We start from the raw sequence: 21,633 nt of genomic DNA on the forward strand, positions 1-21,633 counted from the left end.
CAGCTCAAGATTTTCAAACTCCTCTCACACGGGGCAAGGGGCCATGCTTCTCCCTCCATCCCATTACTCTGTTTACTCTTACCAGCACAGCTGTCACCTTATAATCACAGAGCACATCGGTGCACATATCCTGAAACAGTTTACCCTGGCACTTATGCCTTGCTAAGTATAACCAGCTTTCACAGTGAGCCTCCACAGAAAGCACCACACATCTGAAATCTCTCCTACTACCTCTGGAGCTGAGCTGCCACTGATCACAGAGTTATGCAGCCACTGGAATAATGATCTGCCTAGCAGATGCAAGGCAGTGGGGGGCATGAGGTGTCTCATTCCTGAGGGAAAAAAATTACTTTTAATACCTTCCAAGATAAATTTGTTGACAGGGGAAAGCAGACACAGGCAATAAATGAGTCAGATATATTTTAATACAGTATACAAATGCCATTACAGGATACCAACCCTTAGCCCTACACACAAAAATTCTTCCTTCAAGCTGTTCATGCCAGCTTTAGATTGAAATATTCCCAGTGCGTAGGGCTTTGGATCGGTTACTCTTTGCTCCCTCCCTGCCCTCAGCGGGGCAGTGGTCTCTGCTGCTGCTGCACTTGCAGAGAGCACTACTGTGTCCTTACAGCTGTGAAGGTCAGGCTTTTTCCTTTCCAGTGAGGGTGTTATACCATTCTGGTCATGAAGTCTCCAGAAAAAAAAAAAAAAAAAGAAGATAAAAAGAGAGAAAAAGAAGTAATGTACTGAACAGAGATGAGATTCTTGCCTTTCCTTGGTTTCTTGTTTTGAAAAGTCAAACCAGCAAATCTGGGCATCTTTGTGTATTGTAAGAAGTCATATACACAGAGCTATCAAGATCCTGCACCTGCTGTTTTAGATCACTCTGTCCAATTTTGCTGACTTGGGAAAGGATTGCTTGGGTCATACAGAAAGTCTGTTTTGAGCACTGTCATCAGAAATAAAAAGCATTTTATGACTCCTCTGAAACGGGTTATACTGTGGAGTCAGCTCTGTATTTTGGGACACCAGTTTCATTTGAGCTCAGAATTTGGGTTACAGATTTGCTTTTGCAAGATTACCATTCTTGTCAGTAGAGGGCATGGTAGGTACGTATATACCTATCCTTCCATTGTGTACACCTGTAGAAACAAATGCTAAGAGGTGGGCAGCACTATTGTTAAGACAGGTAAGGATCCTGGAGCAATGAAGGATCTTAAATACACAGACAAATTTCTTCTCACAATGAGAGAAGCTCACACTAAAAAGCACTACGCAGCAAGAGACGTTGCAAATGTATGGTTAAGATCATAATACTGATTATGAATGTAGCTAGGACTTAATATTCTAAGACAAGACATGAGTAGCAGACATTGTAACTCCTAGTTTTCTTGCTGTATTTATTAGTATCTCACTTTTACCTTCATGATATTACACAATATTAACATTTTAGTAATTTTTAATATGTATTTTTTACTGTTTTCTCTACCATTGTTTTCTGTCAAGTCCTTACTCTCTAACCAGATACTGCTATATACAAACACATAAAATAGGAAAACAGTAAAGGATAAAGGGGGTGAGTGAGAAGCAAAGAGCATGGAGCACAGAAAAACAGACAAGACAAAATGTGCTGAGCCTTCTGTTACACAGCTGTGAGTATGACATTGCCATTGTGAGTGCAATACAAATACAAAACAATGCTGAAGAAATGTGCTGAAATTTCATGAACTCAACTGCACAAAGACTCAAACAAACAACAATTATCTGAAATAATTTCTTAATACTCATTCCAGTCCTCCCATTTTTTTAAAATCATCCAAACTACAGGAGAGATTAACATTTTGTTCCTTTCTCCCACCTAATTTTTTTTCTGGGTTTGGACCTTCTCTCAGGACTTCAGTAAAAGAGTACTGCATTTTCATTTCGTGCTGGGCTTCTTTAGACATTCACACTTCCAGCAATACTGAAAAAAATTAATGTAGATTTCCTGCAGCTCCACTATATTTAAGTTGTTAGTTTCTCCTACCTAATTTCAAGATTTATAAGAGCAAATATGAACTGCCCCAGCTTTGTACATCAGCTGAGGATCTCTTTCAGCAATGGCTATATGTAGCTGTGAAGGTCCTTGCACTCCAAGTAATGGTGAAACATAGTCTGTAAAATATATATCCACTTCAGCAATTAAGCTGCCACTTCACAATTACTTCTATGTTTTGTATGAAATACTATGCAGAAGCAAACTAGCCTTTTTCTTCTGGCGTGAAAAGGCAAACTCATAATGATAACAGCATCTGAAAGCCATCGGTACTACTGTTGGTATTGCTGCATTAGTAAAAATGGTGTGTTCACATAGTAGTTGCATGATCTCTCTGCATGCTGTGTTGCTGTTATATAAGAAATAATATCCCCATTCTGGTCTTTGCACGTGAATGCAATGAAAATCTGCACCAGTTACAAAATGGCCAGGCAGTGTGGCCCCCTCAGTGACAGAGCCAGAGTTTTTGGAATCTCGAGAGTTTTGCAAGATGTAATAAACCACCATTAACATCCTGCTGATTGCCTTTACAGACCTGTGATGCAGAGGATCAAAACACTGATGAACTCCCTGGCTTTGCTGAAATTGCATCATATAAATCCACTCATATGAAGAGAAGTGCAAGCTCTTCCCTGCCTGTGACTCATGCGCTCGCTGTATGCTTTCCATTCAGGAGTTTCAGCAGATTATCAGAAAAATCACATACCAGGGTGTGTGCAGGGCAGTGCCTCCACAAAGTTAATATTAGCATTCCCCTTAGAAGATGAGAGGTTTAAGAACTGGCCACGCTGTGTGTCTGTGTATACTACTACAGAGAATGAGAAGTCTGCGTGTATATACCATAGGCATAGGAGAAGCAGTAGCTTTCACTGTTTCCGTGTGTGTGCAGCATCTCCAGTAAGGAGCGTCGAGGATGCTCTGCCGCAGATAAAGAAAAGCTCAGCGCAGCTGGACCCATTCCTTCACGTGTGACCGCACTGTCCAGCAAGTCATTCTTCATCTCTGAGATCCACCCTTTGTATTCATTTCTTTCTCTCTTTTAAAATTGAGGGAGAGGAAATTTAAAAATCCATGGGTTATTCTCATAGAAGCTTTCTATTGTGTTGTTTTTTTTTTTCTGTTTGATTTTGTTATTTTTTAAAAAATATATGCATTATTTTTTTTTCCTTTTTTGCGAGAAACAGCATTTGCCACTAGATGGAGACAGGACACTGGATCACTTTGTCCTCCAGAAGGACGCTGACAATCAGGAACAAAAAATAAAGTCCAAACATGAGAAAGCCCAGGATTTTATTCATCCTCCACTTGCAGAAAGCGATGGAGAGGATGACAAAGAGCAGCATGATGAAGAGGAGGACAATTGCACAGAACAGACCATTGCTGCTGACTGTCACTGGTGCAAAGCTGTTAATCACAGCATACAGGAGCCACGGAAGAGGAAGGCTGTTGAGAAACAGAAAATAAATTTGAAACATGGCAGAGGTATAGAAATGGGCACTAGAAACTTTCTGGAGGCACTTCAAAATACAGCCAGAGGGTCCCTGCATAAAGTGAGCTATGAAACTCTTCTAATGCGTACATAAATCTGTCAGCCTGCTCTTGGTTCTCGGGGTGAACAAATGTGACTTAGGCTCCCCTCTCTTCCACCAGTTATGTTGGTGAATTATATTTCTCTTGGCTGGCAAATCACCTGGCACCCTGTCTGTGAGCAGGGAGAACACTTTCATTTGTTTCTGGATATCAGACCATCTATGGAAGAATCTACTTACACCCTCTCTCCAAGAGCCCGCATTACATGACCATGTTTGCCTAAGGACATGTCCTTGCCATGAAGAACCAGCACTCTGCAAGGCACTGATCCCAAATTTTGGCTCTTAGAACCCTTGATCCAGATTTACTTTATAAACCTGTGTTAAAATGTGAACTTCAACTGAACTCCAGCTTAATTTCTATTTCTGTATTTGCTGTCATTGCATTTCTCATCTCTGATGCCACAGAATGAGGCAACATCCCTCTGGAAGATGTCAAGCTGAAATAAATATTTAAGCCACTGATCGGAGCTTAGCAGGCTTAGAAAGCATGAAGAGAGCTGTCAGAAGCTCACAATATTCAAACTTTGAATAAGCAGCTCAAGAGAGAATAATTTATTACAGCCTCAGTACTAACTAAGCCAGCCTACAGCTCAGCTGTGTCATTTCTGTTGTAAACACACCAGGTCCATCAGACCGATACAGGACAACAACATTTCCATCAGCAGCAAGACTAAAAATTCCAAGAAAAGTAAGAAAACATTTCAAAAGATAGAAGTTTTGCAATGCATCCTACGTGCTCTAAGTTGAAGCACATAGTAGTGAACAACATTTTCATGTTTTGCAGGTCTGCTGCTTACAGATGCAATTTCAAATGATTCGTGCTTCTAGATTAATAGAAAAAAGTGGCCCAGTTTTTCTGCTGTGTCCAAAGGTACTGCCATTAGCTAACGTGGATTAAAAAAGCCATTTACTATCACTCTAACTTCAGAATCCCTTTTTGTACCTGTGCAGTTGCTGGTATATTTTCAGCAGTGAAAACCATGATCTGTTCTATGACTATGACTAGACCTGCTTTTTTGTGTGTTTTATAGCAAGAAACAACCAGAGATGGATAAACTGAGAGTACGGACATGATTCTCCGTGCTCCTATCCTGTGTTGAAGATGAGAATATGGGAATAAAGGCAAAGTTTGTCTGTATCTTTCCTGCACATTTTTGAAACGCTGAGGCATAGATTACTACATTTCTTGACCTGATCTGACTTGGTCTGAAAAGGTCAAAGAGGAATTTGAATTCCAACTACATGTCACACACCATTATCCTAGAGCTGCCACGAAGCACTAAAGTGTAAGTAGCACATTTCGGCGTAATCTTACGTTATTTCACATTGTCAGAGCTATATAAAGGGTCCTTTGTGTTAACAGAGAATTGGTTTGTAATTTGGGACTTGCCAGGTATAAAAAAAATCGCATGTCAACAACAGCCTAAATGAGCTACGCAAGATGACATTCTGGTTTTATTACAGCAAACACACTGAATACTGCAGAAGCACTGAATTGTTCCCGATCCTCATTTATAAAGAAAGCTCTAGTAGAAGCACAATGAGTGCTAACACAAAAAAACAACAGCAACCTGACAAAATCATAAAAGGCTTCAGGAATTCCTTCTTAGAACAATACTCTTGCCTACTTTTTTAAGCGCAATTCACTTACCTGGGCAGCTATGCAACGTACCAAAGAGAGAATTAAACAACAAATTCACAACAGTTCTGTCATGCAACTCTCTACAAACTTCTGAGCACTTGAAATAGTAACACTAATTGAATATTTGCATCACTCTCCTTTTTAAACATCAAGGGCAGAAAATCGCTGTAGGCAACACCTTGGCAAAACCACAGCAACATGTTAAGAACAAAGGACTTGTTAAAATAGACACAATATTCTTGCTGTAGGACTTACCCCACTGTGATGTCAAATATGTTGCTTCCAACAGAGCTGGATACAGCCATGTCCCCCAGACCTTTGCGTGCTACAATAACACTGGTAATAAGGTCAGGAATGGATGTGCCAGCAGCTAAAATAGTCAATCCCATGATTTCTTCACTAATACCAATGGTCTCTCCAACCTAAAAGGGTATAAGCAAAAACAGAAAAAAAATTTCCTGTGGTGAAGAAATGCTTTCTGCTGTAAAACTGTTTAACCAGGAATATTATCCTGGAGTTTGTTGACTAGTTTAGAGAATACAGGCAAGACTGGATAATTACTTGCTTTCACAAATTTCCACATGTTTCAGAAGAAAGATAAGATTGTCAAATAGAATCAGTAGGTATTGATGGCTCTGATGTTACTGGAATGATCAAGCCCTGTGGTCAGGACAACCACAAGCTCTCTGAACTACCTTCCATTTACTGAGTAGTGTTCTTCCACGGTCGCAGTTCCTAAAACAAAACGCTACTCAGCATGAAATAGATGAGGAACTCTGATTCTAAATGATCTCTCACAGTGCAAAACACAATGCAGGGCTTGTATTTTGTACCAGTATCACCTCCTTACCTGATGTGCCCACCAGACCATTAAGTAAGAAAAAAATGCAATCCAGCTGATTGAGCCAAAAAATGTGATAGGGAAAAATTTTCTCGATCTCTGAAACAGAAACAAAGAGAAACAGTGAACACCCATGTTGAAGGCTCATGTGCTCTGCTGTAACATGCTTCTCAGAATGAGAGTGGCCTCTCATTTTTTCTAATCATCTGTTCTGACAAACTATTCTGATCATCATCAGATGATCAAAATAAATGTTAAGAATGTTAAGAACTGGACTCCCCACACTTACCTATGCCTCATTCTTCCAACCGCTTCATTTGCAAAATAACACCTCCTTATCACTTGTACAAAGAATGGCAAGTTTTGGGTCGTCATTTGTATAATATTCTGTTATGCCTCAGTTTGCACATGTTTTTAGCTGGACGGTGGTTTGGCTTCTAAATTTATTAATAACTTTGTGCTTATTCAGAAAAAAATGCTTTCAAATTGCTAAAACAGGTACCTGTACCATTTACACATCAGTAACTTTGTGCAACACATTTCACAGTCAAAGGCTGCCATATGACAGAACTAAAAAAAAATACACATCCAAAATTTATTAGGGCATTTACTTCTCTTGGGAAAACAACCCACTTTCTCAATTAGAATGCAGGATACATTAAGCACATATTTGCCATGCTTTGTTTTGTGTAGAAGCTTGTTATAAAAACATAGAACACACTCCAAAGCCTTTCAGTGAATTAAAAAATCTGTATAACACCAAAGTAACTTCATTCTAATTTTTAGAGTCTCCCATTATTAATGGCAAACTTTGAGAAGATAGCGTTCTTGCAGCAGGTGAATGGGTTATATTCAGATTAAGGATCTATTTTGGTTTCTGTTCTTTCTAGTCTTTTACATCATCCATACTTCCCATTGGCTGGCTAGATCTATATCACAATGAGATCAAGTTAAATACTAAAGTAAGGAAACATGACTGCAGTACTGTACCAGGCAATTGCTATCTAAATCAAATTAGTGTTTAAAATGAAATTTGTACTGTGAATGAATGCTGCTAGTCTTGAATGAAACCACATTCTTTATGGGCATTGACCTTCTGAACACAGATCTTCACCTCAAATGACTCATGATGTGCCACTAGCAGAGTCCTACAAATACTCATGAATAACCAGTAGGACTGCTTGTTGAAGTACGTTATATCACTTTGAATACTTGTTGCAGCTGCTGCTTGATCCTGCACTACCTCTTCCTGTTAAATCCTCATTAATTCCACTTCAACCTTTTGCTCTGCATGGGCCTCCGGATTTTTTGGGCAGTGCATCTTACCCACTCCCCTCTCTGCTGCAGGATGTGTCCCTGCTGCATCAGGAGACCTTCTAGCCTGTGAGTCATTCCCAGCTGCTGTGGGAGCAGATACGACTGCAGGACCTTCCACGAACATGACTTTTAGAAAGAAAATCCTATTTGGATTTTGTCAATTCAGCTTGCTCAAGCCATGATAAAACTCCCTTTTTTTAGGACTTTACAGAGTTTCAGAGCCAGCTTTTCTTGTATAACAGACACAAAAGACATTTATATGGGAAAGCCTCATGTTTAGGAATTGATGATCACGGGTGGCTGAGGACTAAGAGGTGCTCAGTGAATTGTGCTGGTCAAGCGGGAATGACACTGCCTTTTGTCAGCTGAACCAGAGAAGCACGAGGTTGGTCTGCAGCTCATTGAAATTGTGTAGACTCTTTCTGCTGACGCAAATGGAAGGAGATCAGGTCATTACTGATCGGAAAAAGGTAAAGTCAGCAACAGCAATTGTACACACTCATCTACAGGACAGGACAATTTAAAGGTCCATATTTGTTCTAGCAGCGGGTGCAACTGTAGGCTGTGCTACAGAATACTTGCTCCCTGTAGGCACTCTGAATAATGCTAAATGCCCTCCTGAAACCTGAGCTCGTGAACACTGACTAACACAACCTGCAAAACTTCACAACTAAATATATAGGAACACACTTCAAAGATGGTACAGATTTAACAATGCAACTAATCCCGCCCATATAAAAATAAATAACTGAACTTTTGGAGCAAAGAAATCATTCCAGTAGGTGTTTTAAATGAATTACATTTAAATATAGGCATAAATAGCCACAGTGGCACCTGGAACCATAATCTTCACAGAAATTCTATTGCTGTCACAAGCACTGTTTCTAGAACTGAACAAGCTATTTTGGTTGATCTGTTTCTTAACTCATTACAGAGCAAGGTTACTTTTTCAAAACAGAGTTCTAAATTTTTATCAAATCGGAAAATCTGATAATGAGCTTCTGATGTTTAGGCATACTCAGATAAACTTTTAAGTTTAAAATCAAAACCATACATGGACTGGGGGACAGAAGATCTTAGTCTGAAAAGGAACACAATTTGAAAGGAATGCAAAGATGGCTGTTAAATAGTGATTTCACACCAGTGGGAGCAGAATTGAGTCTGGGAGGGATAAATTAATCTAAACAGCAATTTCATTAAAAAAAAACCCCAAACTAAATAGCTAGTATTTCTTTTTCCCCATTCTTAGTAGCCAACACTTTCAACTTTCAACATTTTTATCTTTCTTGTAAAAACTGGGATTTTCTGGCAACACATATGATGAATGCAGTTATGAAGCTGTAACATTGTTGCAAATGGTCAAAAATCTACATAGAGCACCTCATAGCAGTGCAATTTGAATAATTACTATATAATGCTCAAGACATAAGCATATATTAGTTTATACAAAACTAATACAGCAAGAGCTATACTGGCCAGTCATTGCACTCTGTCAATGAGATATTATATACTAAATATTTTTTTGCAAAATAATGAGACATTGCCTATCTGAATCAGACACCCACAGAATTCAGAAGGCTAAGAATTACAATTCAGTGACTTTGCAGCATGTATATTCCTAGCCTGTCTTAGCCAATCCTCTCCCAGTAAAATTAACTGATAAGCAGCAGTTCAAGATTAAGGGTCAGTTAATAGGCTTAACAGTTTAATTATCTACTTTAAAAGGGGAAACATTTAAACTCAAAAAGGGCAAAATTTAAAGCTTGTACATATTACAGGTGATGAAACCAAGAAAGGACTCCACAGATTCTGCTATATTATTTGCATATAGATGAAATTTTTAAAAAGCAGTAATGAGAGTCCTGATTCTTTTTTGGATGCTGGCTTTTATTTCCAAAGTATGATAATAATCATGCTTATTTTGTAACTAATGATAGCATTCCTTTGAGATTTATCTCATTGCAACTTCCTAGGTCTTGGAAATATAGAGAGCTGCCAATTCCAAGCATTTTCCTAGAACAATTAGTCAGAAACAGCAGATGGCAATTCTTGCCTCCACCTTTTCTGGTAGCTGTTGTGATGGTTGCCTTGTAAAGAGAGAGAGCCCATTTTATTACCAGTTGGTTCTGTTGTGGTCATGGTAACAGACAAATGAGAAAAGCCACAGCTCATTCAGTCTGTATACTATTTTCTTTTAACAATAAAGAAAGAATGTTGCAGTTCCACTGTAGACTGGTTGGATTGGTACTGTTCCTCTCTATCAGCAACCTTAGGGACATTTTCTTGGTATGTTTCTCCATTGATTTCATGCCAATGTCTGAAAAACAGGACTTTAAGTAGCAAGAAAGATCCAGCTATGAAGATTTTTCTTCTTCTTCCTGAAAGTTAATCAGTGTTTAAAAATTTGCAAAGTAACTGACTTTATTTTAGTCAGTATTATTACCAACATCTTTACCTTTAACCTGAATGAATCATATGTTTGTCTCATACATAAACTTATCTGCATTGCAAGCTTTGATTTTCCTTTCATACTTGACAGTGCTTAAATCTGATTACTCAGAACCTGCTCCTGTAACTGGATCTGTGCAGGAACATCTTGTCCTTGTCCCCTTGGTAACAGTGCAGCTCTGTATGGCAACAAGAGTTCCTGTAAGCTCTACCTCTGTGTTGGAAATGGGAATTTGCAGTTACAATTAACAGCCACATATAGGTCCAGTGACAGCAGAACTAGAGCCCTCATAGCCATTTTTCTGACCTGTAACACAAAGGGATGGACAGTCCAATATGGCTTCAACAAAGGAGGTGCTGTTCAATACCTGCCACTGGGCCACCTTGGTCACATCATTTTCCTTTCAGATTTTCAATACCCCTTACTGCAGGAGGTGGACAGTTACCTTTTGGGGCTTTACAGAGCCACTAGGGAAATGAGTTATTAGTACAGTAAAACCATCTGTTATTGTTCAAAATACCTGAAAAATAATCAGGTACAAAATTCCCCATGGGTACATCTACCTCTGGTGTACTGTCAGTAATATTACGGATGTCACAGTAAGGATATTAGTATATACTCGTTTAATGTGAGCGATTATTATTATGGCACTAAGCACACATTAAAACATGTCAGCTATTGAATCAGCTGATGAGTAAGTTGAACTAATGCATAATCTATTCCAAGTATATAAAAATCTGCATATCTCTACAGCAGAGCATAATAAGACAGCAGAGACTTTGCCAGCTTTATAACCAGAGACCTTGTATATGAAACAATTTTCCTAGAGCTTCTGGGTCCCATGGAGCTAAATATAATTTAGTATAGTGCAAATAAATGCAGTCAAATAAGCTTTGTTATGTGGAAATAGTTTAGAAAAGAGACTCTAGCAGTAAAAGAGAACTCATTTTTGAAAAGTGGACACCCACAGAGGATGTTAAAGGTTCCATATGGTCTCTTAAATCAGTGTATAGCACACAAGTATTCATTTTATATATCCACATGCTAATCTGAGCATCTTGATGTAGAATTTGTGTTTCTGACTAAAATTACTACAATTGTAAATAAAGCCCCTGATGGTAAGTCTACCTACAAATCTATTTAAGTATTATTTTAGGTTTGTTTTAACTTTTGCCTCACAGATTTCAGAGAAAGTAGTTTTCTGATGCACATGCTGAGCTATGCTTTTGGGTTTTGTTTTTGTTAGGAAGGGAATAGCAGGGATGGCACGCAGACGTAAGTGAGAATATTTCAGAGACAAACACACTAATGAACTGCCCTTGAAAACTTAGATGGTTTGTGCAACCATCTGGTTAATTCTTTGACAGCAATATTCAAAGTAAGCAGTTTGTCATACTGATACAGCCTGTTACCTCTCCTGTTATTACTACATGAAATTACAAACTGCATTTATTTTACTTCTGTAAAAAAAGCTACTTGTTTCAGTGAATTAAATTTCTAAACTCTGTTTGCCATTGATACATCTGGCATATACAACTGTGCTTATTTTTTGTGTTACAGCAGGGTATTTTAGCTGTAGGACATCAGCACATCAATCCTGTTGTGAACAAGTGTTAACGATCACACACACCACACACAGTTCCACACAACTTCTTGAGATATTCGCTTTCCAGAACCAGTATTGTAACAACTGTTCTCTTTTCTAAAGTACAGAATATTCGATAAGCCTACATATCTATCGATGTTAACTTCAGATTTTCAAAATACAAAATAATGCACATAACTTATTTCTTAGCGGTACTTGCTCATTTTAGGCCAAATTATGAAAAAAATCAAAGGGGTGGTTTTGAATGATAAAAGGAGAGCATAAACACAGAAATAAACAATCTTGGCATTCATATAGTATGCTCTCTGTGTTACCAAACAAGAAGTGTTTACCAGAGTTATGTGAAAACTTACAGAAAAGAAATCTTAAAGACTAGAAGTGAAAATGTCGGTTTATATCCTTCAAGAAACCTTTGTCTAAAAACAAGTCAGAGGTCTTATTTTAACTTGTTTCTTGCACTGAACTGCAGTTTTTCAGTGTGTGGGATGGGAAAGTTTTTCAGTGTGTGTGAGGAGGAAAAAAGAATTCAGGGTGTTTATTTATAACTCTATAAGCTGTGCGCAGAGTTTCAAAACCACTTGCAGCAGTTTCAAAACCACTTATTGATTCAGAAAGGAAATTAGATTAAAACACTAATGAAGGATTTTTTCAGCTCTTGACCTTTTCTCTTTTACTTTCCATGTGTCAGCCCAGTTACGTGTATTCATGTATGAGCATACAAAAGTGGTAAGAGTTGACAACTTGTCACAATAAGTCATTTGTATTAACTATCAGCCTTAGATTACTTCCAGCCATTTTTGGGAGAAAACTAGCAAGGATTTCATACATAGAAGGACTTATGGATCTTGTTCCAGTACAAAAATTAAAAGATAATGAGTAGAGGACAAAGGTCTAGTGGAACACGCATTTAAGGGGAATGTGCATTATTATTTTTGAAACACAGATAAAATGTAGCCAGTTTAGTGTCTTTCTAGTCGTAACTTTTAGGGCACTGCAGACGGACAGACTTCCTCAGCACTTATGTGACATTTAATGGAGACCTAGAAATGCAGATGTGAAGACCTTAAAGAAGTTTTAAGAGCTTTCACTTTATGTCATAAAATATTAGTGAATACAAATGGCAATCTTTAAAGAGCTATTACCAACCAGTTGCCCATAAGCACCCATTCGAAGATTTGAAGACTGATGTTGTGACCTCTTCTTCAAAGAAGAAACTATTAAAAATAATCATTAGCTCTGTTTTTACAGGAATCCACTACAGTCCCGTTTTGGAATTTAGCTAGAGGGCCACCCTGCTGTGCAGAACACAGCAACTTACAACAACAGCTACTTACAGGTTTTCTGACATCTGGGAGGGAGGCCCACAGTGGAAAAACAATGGGTAATACAAGAAGGTAGGTGAGCTGCTTGCGCAGGGTATCAGGCCAGGCCAGGCTGAGAGGCTGGTCCTCATCCTCTTCATTCTGGAAAAAAAGCCACAGTGAGCAGAATATTGAAGTGGATGAATGAGGTTAGGGATTCTCTAAAGAGGAGTCCTGAGGAATCTGCTGTTTCAGTGAGAACCCATGAAGTCTGAAAACATCGCATTCATACATGGTGAAAAAAAGACACACCTACCCAACAACATTAGCTAGGACACAGCAAAAAGCTTTTGGCCAGACTATGAGATATTCGTGCAGCACAGGCTGCCTGAGAACATCTGTTTGAGGCTACGTTGACAGTGACACTGGTCCCTTGGGATGCATGGAGCAGTGTTGTGCTTCCTCCCTGAAGGGCAACCTTGTGCCTCTGTCACTGCCTCACACAGGCTCTCCCTTGGGATATGGGCTAGTCTAGTCAGGGATCAGAACTGGTTTGGACTGCACTAAGCCTGGCCACATACAGAGACAGAGATAGAGAGACAGAGAGATGGAGAGAGAGAGAGGTAGATAGATAGACAGATGTGTGCATGTGTATGTACAAACACACCTAAACATATATATGTATATAAATGGAATTATCTATATGTGCATATATATATATATATATGCATACATATATCTAACATTTTAAGCTTTCATAACTTGAAAAGTTACTATTTAAGATATGTATATTTTTTTTCTTGTTCATAGGACCAGAGGACAATTTAGGCCGGCAGGGACATGGGGATCTCCCATGCTCAGCTGGGGAGTCAGACTGGGCTGGTCAGGGCTCTGCCCAGTCAAGCTGTGAAACCACCAATGACAGAGATGGCCCAGCCTCCTTAGGCCCTGGCTTCACTGATGGTCTGTCCTCATGGAGACCTCATGTCTCCGTCCCAAGCCTCTTGTGTTTAGACCAGCCACAACGCATCAGTCTTCTTAACAAGACATTCCTTTCTTGTGTAGCTGATTTTCACATCAATCTCAAGTCTCCTTTCATGTTTATGCTCTTCACCTCTCAACTCTTTTACAGAGTATGTGTACCAAGACCTTCTCCCATGACACAAAACCTTTTGGCTGCCACATACTTTTCTTTTCTTAGGCTGGTTCTGCTAACAAAATGGAGCCTTCTCAGACTGCCACAGAAATCAAGCAAACTGAGCATGATTCAGCCTTTTGGGTGTATCTTTTAAAATAACTTTTTAACTTTTCACACAGGTAGGCAATGTCTGCAGAACTGCATATAGATCTGATTTATACCACAGAATAAGGCAAAAGAAAAAAATAGCCTAAACAGTTCTTTCACATGGATGTGTGTAATGCAAACACTGTTAAGCCTGTGGAAAGAGAGGCCAGTGAAAGCTGAAAAAGTCCAAAAAACAGTCCTTGGCGAAAACTCTGTGCTTGAGAACATGAAAGATGTATATACAACTGCTTCTTCATGTAGTATTGTTGTTTTCTCCTTTTGCAGAACAGTTAATAATTGAGAATTTAATGCTCTCTGCAGCATGTAAGTTACTCTTCCCATAGATTTATATTAGTTTCTTGGCAGTTTTAGCTCTATCTTAAGGTTGTTTACATAAACCTTATGACAATGTTATTAGAAGCAGTCATTTGAATAACCACATCAGGTTTTTTTTTCTAAGCAAAAGAGTTTTTGATGGTATGTCACCATATGCTGATATTGTTCATAATGTTTTCTACCTATTGCTAATTTTGAAGAACGAACTCATAATTATTTTGCTATTATGAACTCTGGAATTGTTCAACTGCTCAGCTACCTAAACTGATCAGCACCTACAGAAGCAAGCCCAACTCTTAGCTCAGGCTCTTCCATCATGACTGTATCACCTGACACTGATGGACTGGAAGAAAACCCCTATTTATCTATTAACACATTGATAGGCTGCGGCTACTTTGACAGTTACTTGTTGATGTCAACATAAGACAACATTTTTTTAAGCACTAAATTTTGCAAAACTCCCAAGCTGCATGATCGTGGCAATAAAGTGAACTGGTCATAATAGGTATAATCATTAAAAGATTAAAAAATGTACATAGGCACAACTGTCACACTCCACACACTACTTAAGAGGCTCCTGAGCAGCCTAATAGGTTAGCTTTTGCTTTTAGCTTTCAGCTCTTTACCAAAGTGGGCAGACGATCTGTACTTCACTGCTGCAATCTACAGAAGGCTGAATTTTGGGGGACTGGGGTGGTGCAGGAGTTTAAGGGGCTACTTCCTAAAAAACAAATCCATTCCTTTCCCACTCTGGTAGGTGCTTCTGGGGTGGGAAAATCAATCTGAAATGGATGCTCAGCTTTGAAATATGATGACTGAGGTAAAATTTAAGGAGAAAAGGACCAATTGAGGGTTGTCTGGGTAACTGAGTGGCCTGTGTATAATTCAAGCAGCGGACTCAGCTGGAATAAAGCTCCATAAATGTACTGCTTCATAAACAGCACTGAGTGACAAAGTACTCCCTAAACTGCCATCCTTAGAGATTTGGCATTTAACCACAACAAAAGCTTTACATTAGTCTGAGTTTGCACATGGGTCTGCAAAATGTACAGAAATTAACACCTAAGTTGGTTCATGCAGTACTGTAGCCATATACACTGTACTTCAACACTGGGCCTCATTGAGGCCTTGTGTCTGTGTCCAACAGCTTTGGGCTAGTGTGAGCACACAGGCAATGCAAAACCTGCAGCAAAGGAGCACAAAGAATTATATATAGAGATCTGATAGATGTTTGCTGAGAAACCTTGCTCTATCTGTTTGAGATCTTGTCACTTTCAGGTTGTACTGCCTCATCCCTCTCCATGAGACACAACTATCTCCAAAATAAAAGGCCAAAGTTGAGCTCACTTAGTAGGTCAAACCGCTTTTTCTCACTAGTTTAACTCCAGGATATTTACATATGCTACAGACTGGATCTTATTTCATAAACCAGAATCAGCATCTGATTTTCAAATGCTGACCTTCCAAAAATCAGTGGAAGTAAGGAAGTTCAACATATTTATAAATCTAGCTTCCATAAATTTCAAAGCAATATTGAACTATCCACTGAGTTCAAAGCATGAAAGTGAAATAATTTTGGCAGCTATAAAACCACGTAAATGTGAGTGTCATGTTTTGGACTAAGCAGCAGTGATATAAAATGAGTCAGCATGGATTTATGGCAGAGACTGTGTGCACTGCCTGTGGCTGCAGACTATCTGCAACGTACATACTGAATATGCATTCTCACAGTTTCTAGAAACTAAGACTCTACAGTTTTGATTTATTTTAGTCTCTGTGATGAAAACTCAATACTTGCAATGTTCATTATTATTATCTTCTGCAATGCTAAGAAGAAAAACCTAATGATAACATGATATACACACCGGTATTCAGTTGCCTAAACACAACGCATGCTGGTACCATTTTAGATACCTTCTGGTATCTCACTTGATCTCCAGATTCTTGATCACAAGTGGAGAATATTCTGCTTGTTTATGACATACCTGCCATCACTTTCCTTTTCTCTAGGCCAGCTGAGGTGGTACTACCTACCAAACTATATACAAATAAGTGCTACCCCAAAACTAATTCCCTGCTATGGCTCTGCAGTTAATGAGTTTTAAAGATACTGGAATGAACATATGAACATATCTGAACAGTAGCTGACATTATACATTTTGATGATAATTCAATATCTACACAAAGTTTCGCGTGAACCTAAATTTAACTTCTGCCACAAAATCAGAGGGCATATTATAGTCAAGTAAAACCTGAGGCTGTACTATCATGGTTCTCCTACATCTCTAAGTCCACTTTGATGACTTTGCCTGAAAGGATTTTCCAGACTATGCTAGTGAACATATAACTGAACAGTGTACTTACATGAATACAAATAGCATGAATTCTAAATGTTGCAGATAGTCATCAAACACACCAGTACTGCTCCTGGCAGATATGACTGGCACCAGAATCACTTTTGCTTAACCAGCCTGGTCACCTGAAGACCTTTTCCCAGTATGCATTTAAAGGTGGATGTCCAGTAGGTAATAAGTTACTTGGGAAGGATAAAGTAGTTAAAATCTCTACAGTTAGTAAGATTGACTGGACTAAGAAGATAGAAACAGCTAGATTAAGTCAGACCAAGGGCCCATTTGTACCAGTATCTTGCAATGGTCAGCCACAGGCACTCAGGGAAGAAGTACTGGAAAGTGGCATATTTTTTCATCTTCCAGAAATTAAGTGTTTAGACAGAAGCTACTTTAGATCTTCATATATAATAGTGATTAATAAGTTTCTATGAAATTCTCATTCACTGTCGTAATTCTTTCCACTCTTTATTACTGTGTCCTCATTTCTTCCTGCTTGTGCTTGGAACTGTCTTTTTGTTAAATATACATTTGCAGCGTGAATATTGTATGTATACTCATGCCTAGATGGGATGGACATGGTATCCTAGTGCAAATTAGTCAACAATTATAACCAAATTAATTATCTAATAGGAAAATGCTCTCTTCGTATGTCCTACCAGGGTTAGTGGAGTACATCTTTAAACAAAAAAAACTACAATTATGATTCCCTAATTTGAAGAAATGAGATTATAAGTGTTGTTTGTCTCTGTGTTCTCTTTTATACCTCTGTAATAAATACTCTTTTCTTTTAAACCAACCTATGTATATTCATAACCCTATTCTTGATACTCCACTTCTTCTCCTTTTTAACTCATTATAAACAATAAAAAAGGTACCAAACCTCTGGATGCTACATCTTTCATAAGTTCTTATTCTAAGAACATCTAACACTTGTGTGTAATCCCACAGACAAAATCTCTTACTGATTTGCTCAGGACTGATCTGACAACTTTTCCAAATCTCCCAAGAAAGTTCTTCCAAACAGAGGAAATGATAGTGTGTTTCACATTATATAAAAAACACAAACATATGGTGGCATTTTATCAATAACTATTTTGTTTATAAACAACAGCTTACAGCAAACTCCATCTGCCAATGTCACAATGTAGTCACTCTTTGTAGCAAACATCACAAAATCACTGTCTCCATGGATGCTCACCCTCATAGTATCTTAGGCAAAACAGCTGATTTTCTGGCACAACATCAAACTGAATTTTTATACTTTTATCATGACAGTAGGACAACATTGAAAGCTAGTACAATGAAGCACCTCAAACTTATCTGAAATATTGAAACTGCCACTATTTACCAACTAGTCTGTATTGGATAACATCTATAACAGTTACAGCACATGAATTATAAATATTATATTCTGAGGATTATTCTGTTATCTGAACTAAGCTGAAGAGCTGAGCTATAAATTCTCATGCTTGTACATTTCTTGTGCATTTTGACTTCTGATATCATTAATCGATAGAGAATTAGCATTAGGACTCAAGAAGAAAGGAAACTGCATACTGGAATTATTTGAAGTTCAATTTGCTTGTGTTAAAGACATTGAACACCTATAACAAGGCGATTTCTTTCTTTGCCTGATAATGCTGCAGAAGACTGTTGAGTTTTTTTTTCTCTTGGAAGTGAAGAGCTCTGTGCAACCCAACTTCTCATAATAAGTGAATCAAGAAAAAATTATGATGTCTCAAATGTTACCTGTCTCAGAGGTAAGCATTGATTTTCAGAATTGAAATGGATTTTTTCTTTAGAATAGCAAATCTCACATTAATTTATTTCACTAGAAAGACAGAGAACAAAGGCAACTGGAGCCCTACTGTGAATTCTGGAACAGCCTCAAGCCTCTGCTTTGAGTTTCTTGTTTGTAACTTGGGTCACTCATATATCTTATCCTACCTGACAGCCAGAAAAAAAACAAAAAAAAGTGAAAGAAGGTGAGATAGTAAGCTAACACAATAGTATGCAATTTCTATGTGGTAACTAAGACAGAAAATAACCTCTTTCCTTGTGAATTCTTGAGGAAAATTCAGGCAGAGAGTAAAAGTAAATCCCTGAGCATTCAGAATGCATTCTGTATATATGGATGCTCTTCTTAGGGCAGCTAATCTATATTAATCATCTCTGCCCTGTGAACTCACTGGAAAGAGCTACGTTTTGAGTGGAGCCTATGGGAAGCTGTAAGGCTCAGGTAGGTACTTCCTGCAGATTCTGTTGCTGCTTGTGTCCTTTTGGGCTTTTGCACAAATACCTGAAAGCACAGCTCTTGCAGTTATGTGCAGGTTTTTATGCTCATGTTTTTGCCAACATTCTTTGGGCAATTTGAAAATAGATACTCAGAATGTAATAGTCAAAACTGCAGTCAATCCACCAGGAGAAGTAACAGCTATGGTGTGATGGAGATACAACTGAAGTATAAGCCTTTGTCTTCACGCAATTTTCCACTATCCTAGTTTTCAAGTAAGTCAAACCAGTATAAAGCAGAAAAAAATGTGGAACAGGCAACTGAGTAGCCTTGGGAAAATAAAGATCAATTCATTTTTGTGACAGCGCCGTTTTCATTAAGTTACAGAGAGCTATACTGGCAAACAAGATGCAGGCATTTACCTTAGGCTGAGTGTGGCAACTGAGAAGAGGTTTAGGTTTTGTATTTTTAATGATCAATCAAACAAATAGCAGCCATACTTGAATGTATTATGGCCTTACAACAAAGTCTGCTCTAAATCTCCTCTACCCTTTCTCTATGAAACAGAAATGTTTAATATGGACCAGAATCATAGCCTGAGACAGAGAACAAAATGCTACTCAGGTTGACATCATGCTAATTTGACAGAAACGGAGTGAGTACTACAGGGCAGGGGAGATCCATACCACCAGGGGCTCTGTCCTGAAATGCAGCCCACTGTGCTGCTGTTCTTTGACAGGGAAGGCAAAACATGCTTTACCACACTGCTGCTCAAGTAAGCGGATTAGAGCCAATGAAAAAAATATAGCATTCATGGCATTTTCCTATGACATACAAGGTGCCATATATTTTCATGGAAAAGTTATCTCTGACATGGCTGGCACATAAACATTTTTCCAGTGGGGTTTCCATGGAAACAGGTAAAATTGTGTGCATGTGTATGTGTGCTGCGTGTATGTGCATGTGTATGTGTGTGTAGGTGGGAGGAAAAGGTGTTACCTTCAGATTGGAAGCTATTTTTAGGAAAGCCACAGGTTAAAACGACTATGACTGAACACACTTAATCAAATGCTTGTTAAGAAGGTGGGGGGGGGCACGGGAGGGGAGACAATTGGACTTCTCAGAAGGATAATTTATCTGAAAGGAACTGTATAAAACATTTAATGAGATACTGACAGTGTTCTTTTAGTCTTCTTTCATTTTCTCATAGATGCTCAGTACCACTTTATGAAGTCTTATATAATACAGTCTTCTTCGTGGCAACCTGCTAAAGGTTAAGAGACAGAATGTCATAAGTAGAACAAAATCCCTGAGGAAGATGCAATATCCAGCAGGAGGAAAGCCAATTTCTGGCTGCAAATGAAGCAGGAAAGTCTTACAGATGGTATGGTAGGAGGAGGTATTGTTCCCTGTTAGGACTGGAAGGAGACCACAGCCGTCTGCCCTTCTCAGTGGAAGATCCCGGTTTTATCAAAGTGTAGGACGTCTGCTGCTGCCGCTTATAGTGGGAGTGGGATTATATGAGTCTTACTGTTTGGGACAAATGACTTACTTGCTGGGGATATTTTCTGGAAAGCCTTTTTGAATATCTGCAAGCATCATCAGGACAGAGATTATCTTGTTGCTCTAGGGCTTGGGGTAGCAAGAGGGTAGCTGAGGTACCCGGGAGGAGAGTGGAGTAAGAAAAATGGAGTTAAGGGCCTGAGAAAAAGAAAAAGTAAGACAGCAGAGTTTGGAAGAAAAAAATGAAGAATTAAAAGAGGGAGAAGGGGAAAAAAAAAAAAAAAAAAAGAAATAAAGTTAAATTCGCCTAGTTCATGAAACTACATAAAAGTCATTAACTGAAAGTACCCTTGCCTCTGTCTTGTGTAGTGTTTCAGCCTTGTGCAATTGAAAAAGAAGGAAAAGAGTAAAAAAAAAAAGACTCTGGAAAGAATACAAAGATGACCAAAAAAACTCCTAAAGAAACCAGGAAAGCTTTAGGAAAATTTAAATCACAGCATTGGCAGTATGAAGTTTGTAGAAGTAGTTTAACTTAAAAATATATGAAAATTAAAATACAACATAAAAGCTATTTTTCCTCCCCTTTTTTTACAGTCTTAGCCTGAGACCTTGCTTTCACAAGGGTCCTTTGCACAGCATCATACTTTTACAAGAACAGGGGTTTTATAAGTAAGATGGATCCATTTGTATTATCTCTTTGTACTAGAGGAACATGTAATTGTTAAGTAACTTATTTTCAGACAACTCTAACTCCAATACAGAATTTCGTATTACTAAAATTCTTGTGCCTAGGGATTTAGACGCAGGCATCATAATCTGTACCATTGGAAAGTAAGAAAAAACCCAAATATGACTATGCTTGTTTTGCAAGACCGAAAAGCATGAAGACCATAGTGGAACTTGACAATGGAGGAGAAAGAATTAGAACCCTATGCAAATCTTCTATGTTGTGACTGAAATATTTTAGGCATACTTTATAACCTGCTGTGTCAATACACAGATTTCACAACCCACAGTTTTCAGGACAACACCTTTTCCCCCAAAGGCATATTTCAAGTTTAGTTCCTCCAGATGGACAATGTCTCTGATTTCCTCAGTTCTAAATGATCATCACTGAGACATGGAGGCACTAATGGTAA

The 21,633-nt window shown here is 38.4% G+C and overlaps 1 protein-coding gene across 7 annotated transcripts in view; it reads right to left on the reverse strand.

Annotated features, from left to right (window-relative positions):
• Positions 1-215: 215 nt before the first annotated feature.
• The window catches only part of SLC24A2 (solute carrier family 24 member 2), a 106,161-nt gene continuing 84,743 nt past the window's right edge, over positions 216-21,633 (reverse strand). For 6 of the 7 annotated variants that reach the window (XM_065046216.1, XM_065046214.1, XM_065046215.1 and 3 more), the window contains 4 exons: positions 12,820-12,948; positions 6,123-6,212; positions 5,528-5,694; positions 3,130-3,481 (listed from right to left, as the gene is read on the reverse strand). In XM_065046216.1, the coding sequence (XP_064902288.1) occupies positions 3,232-3,481; positions 5,528-5,694; positions 6,123-6,212; positions 12,820-12,948 (636 nt within the window). In that variant the 3' untranslated portion in view covers positions 3,130-3,231. Of the gene's footprint in view, positions 695-3,129; positions 3,482-5,527; positions 5,695-6,122; positions 6,213-12,819; positions 12,949-21,633 lie in introns of those variants that run through there. The other variant, XM_065046213.1, reaches the window with a different exon arrangement.

The sequence above is a fragment of the Columba livia genome, chromosome Z, assembly GCF_036013475.1.
Source record: "Columba livia isolate bColLiv1 breed racing homer chromosome Z, bColLiv1.pat.W.v2, whole genome shotgun sequence".
NCBI lineage: Eukaryota > Metazoa > Chordata > Aves > Columbiformes > Columbidae > Columba > Columba livia.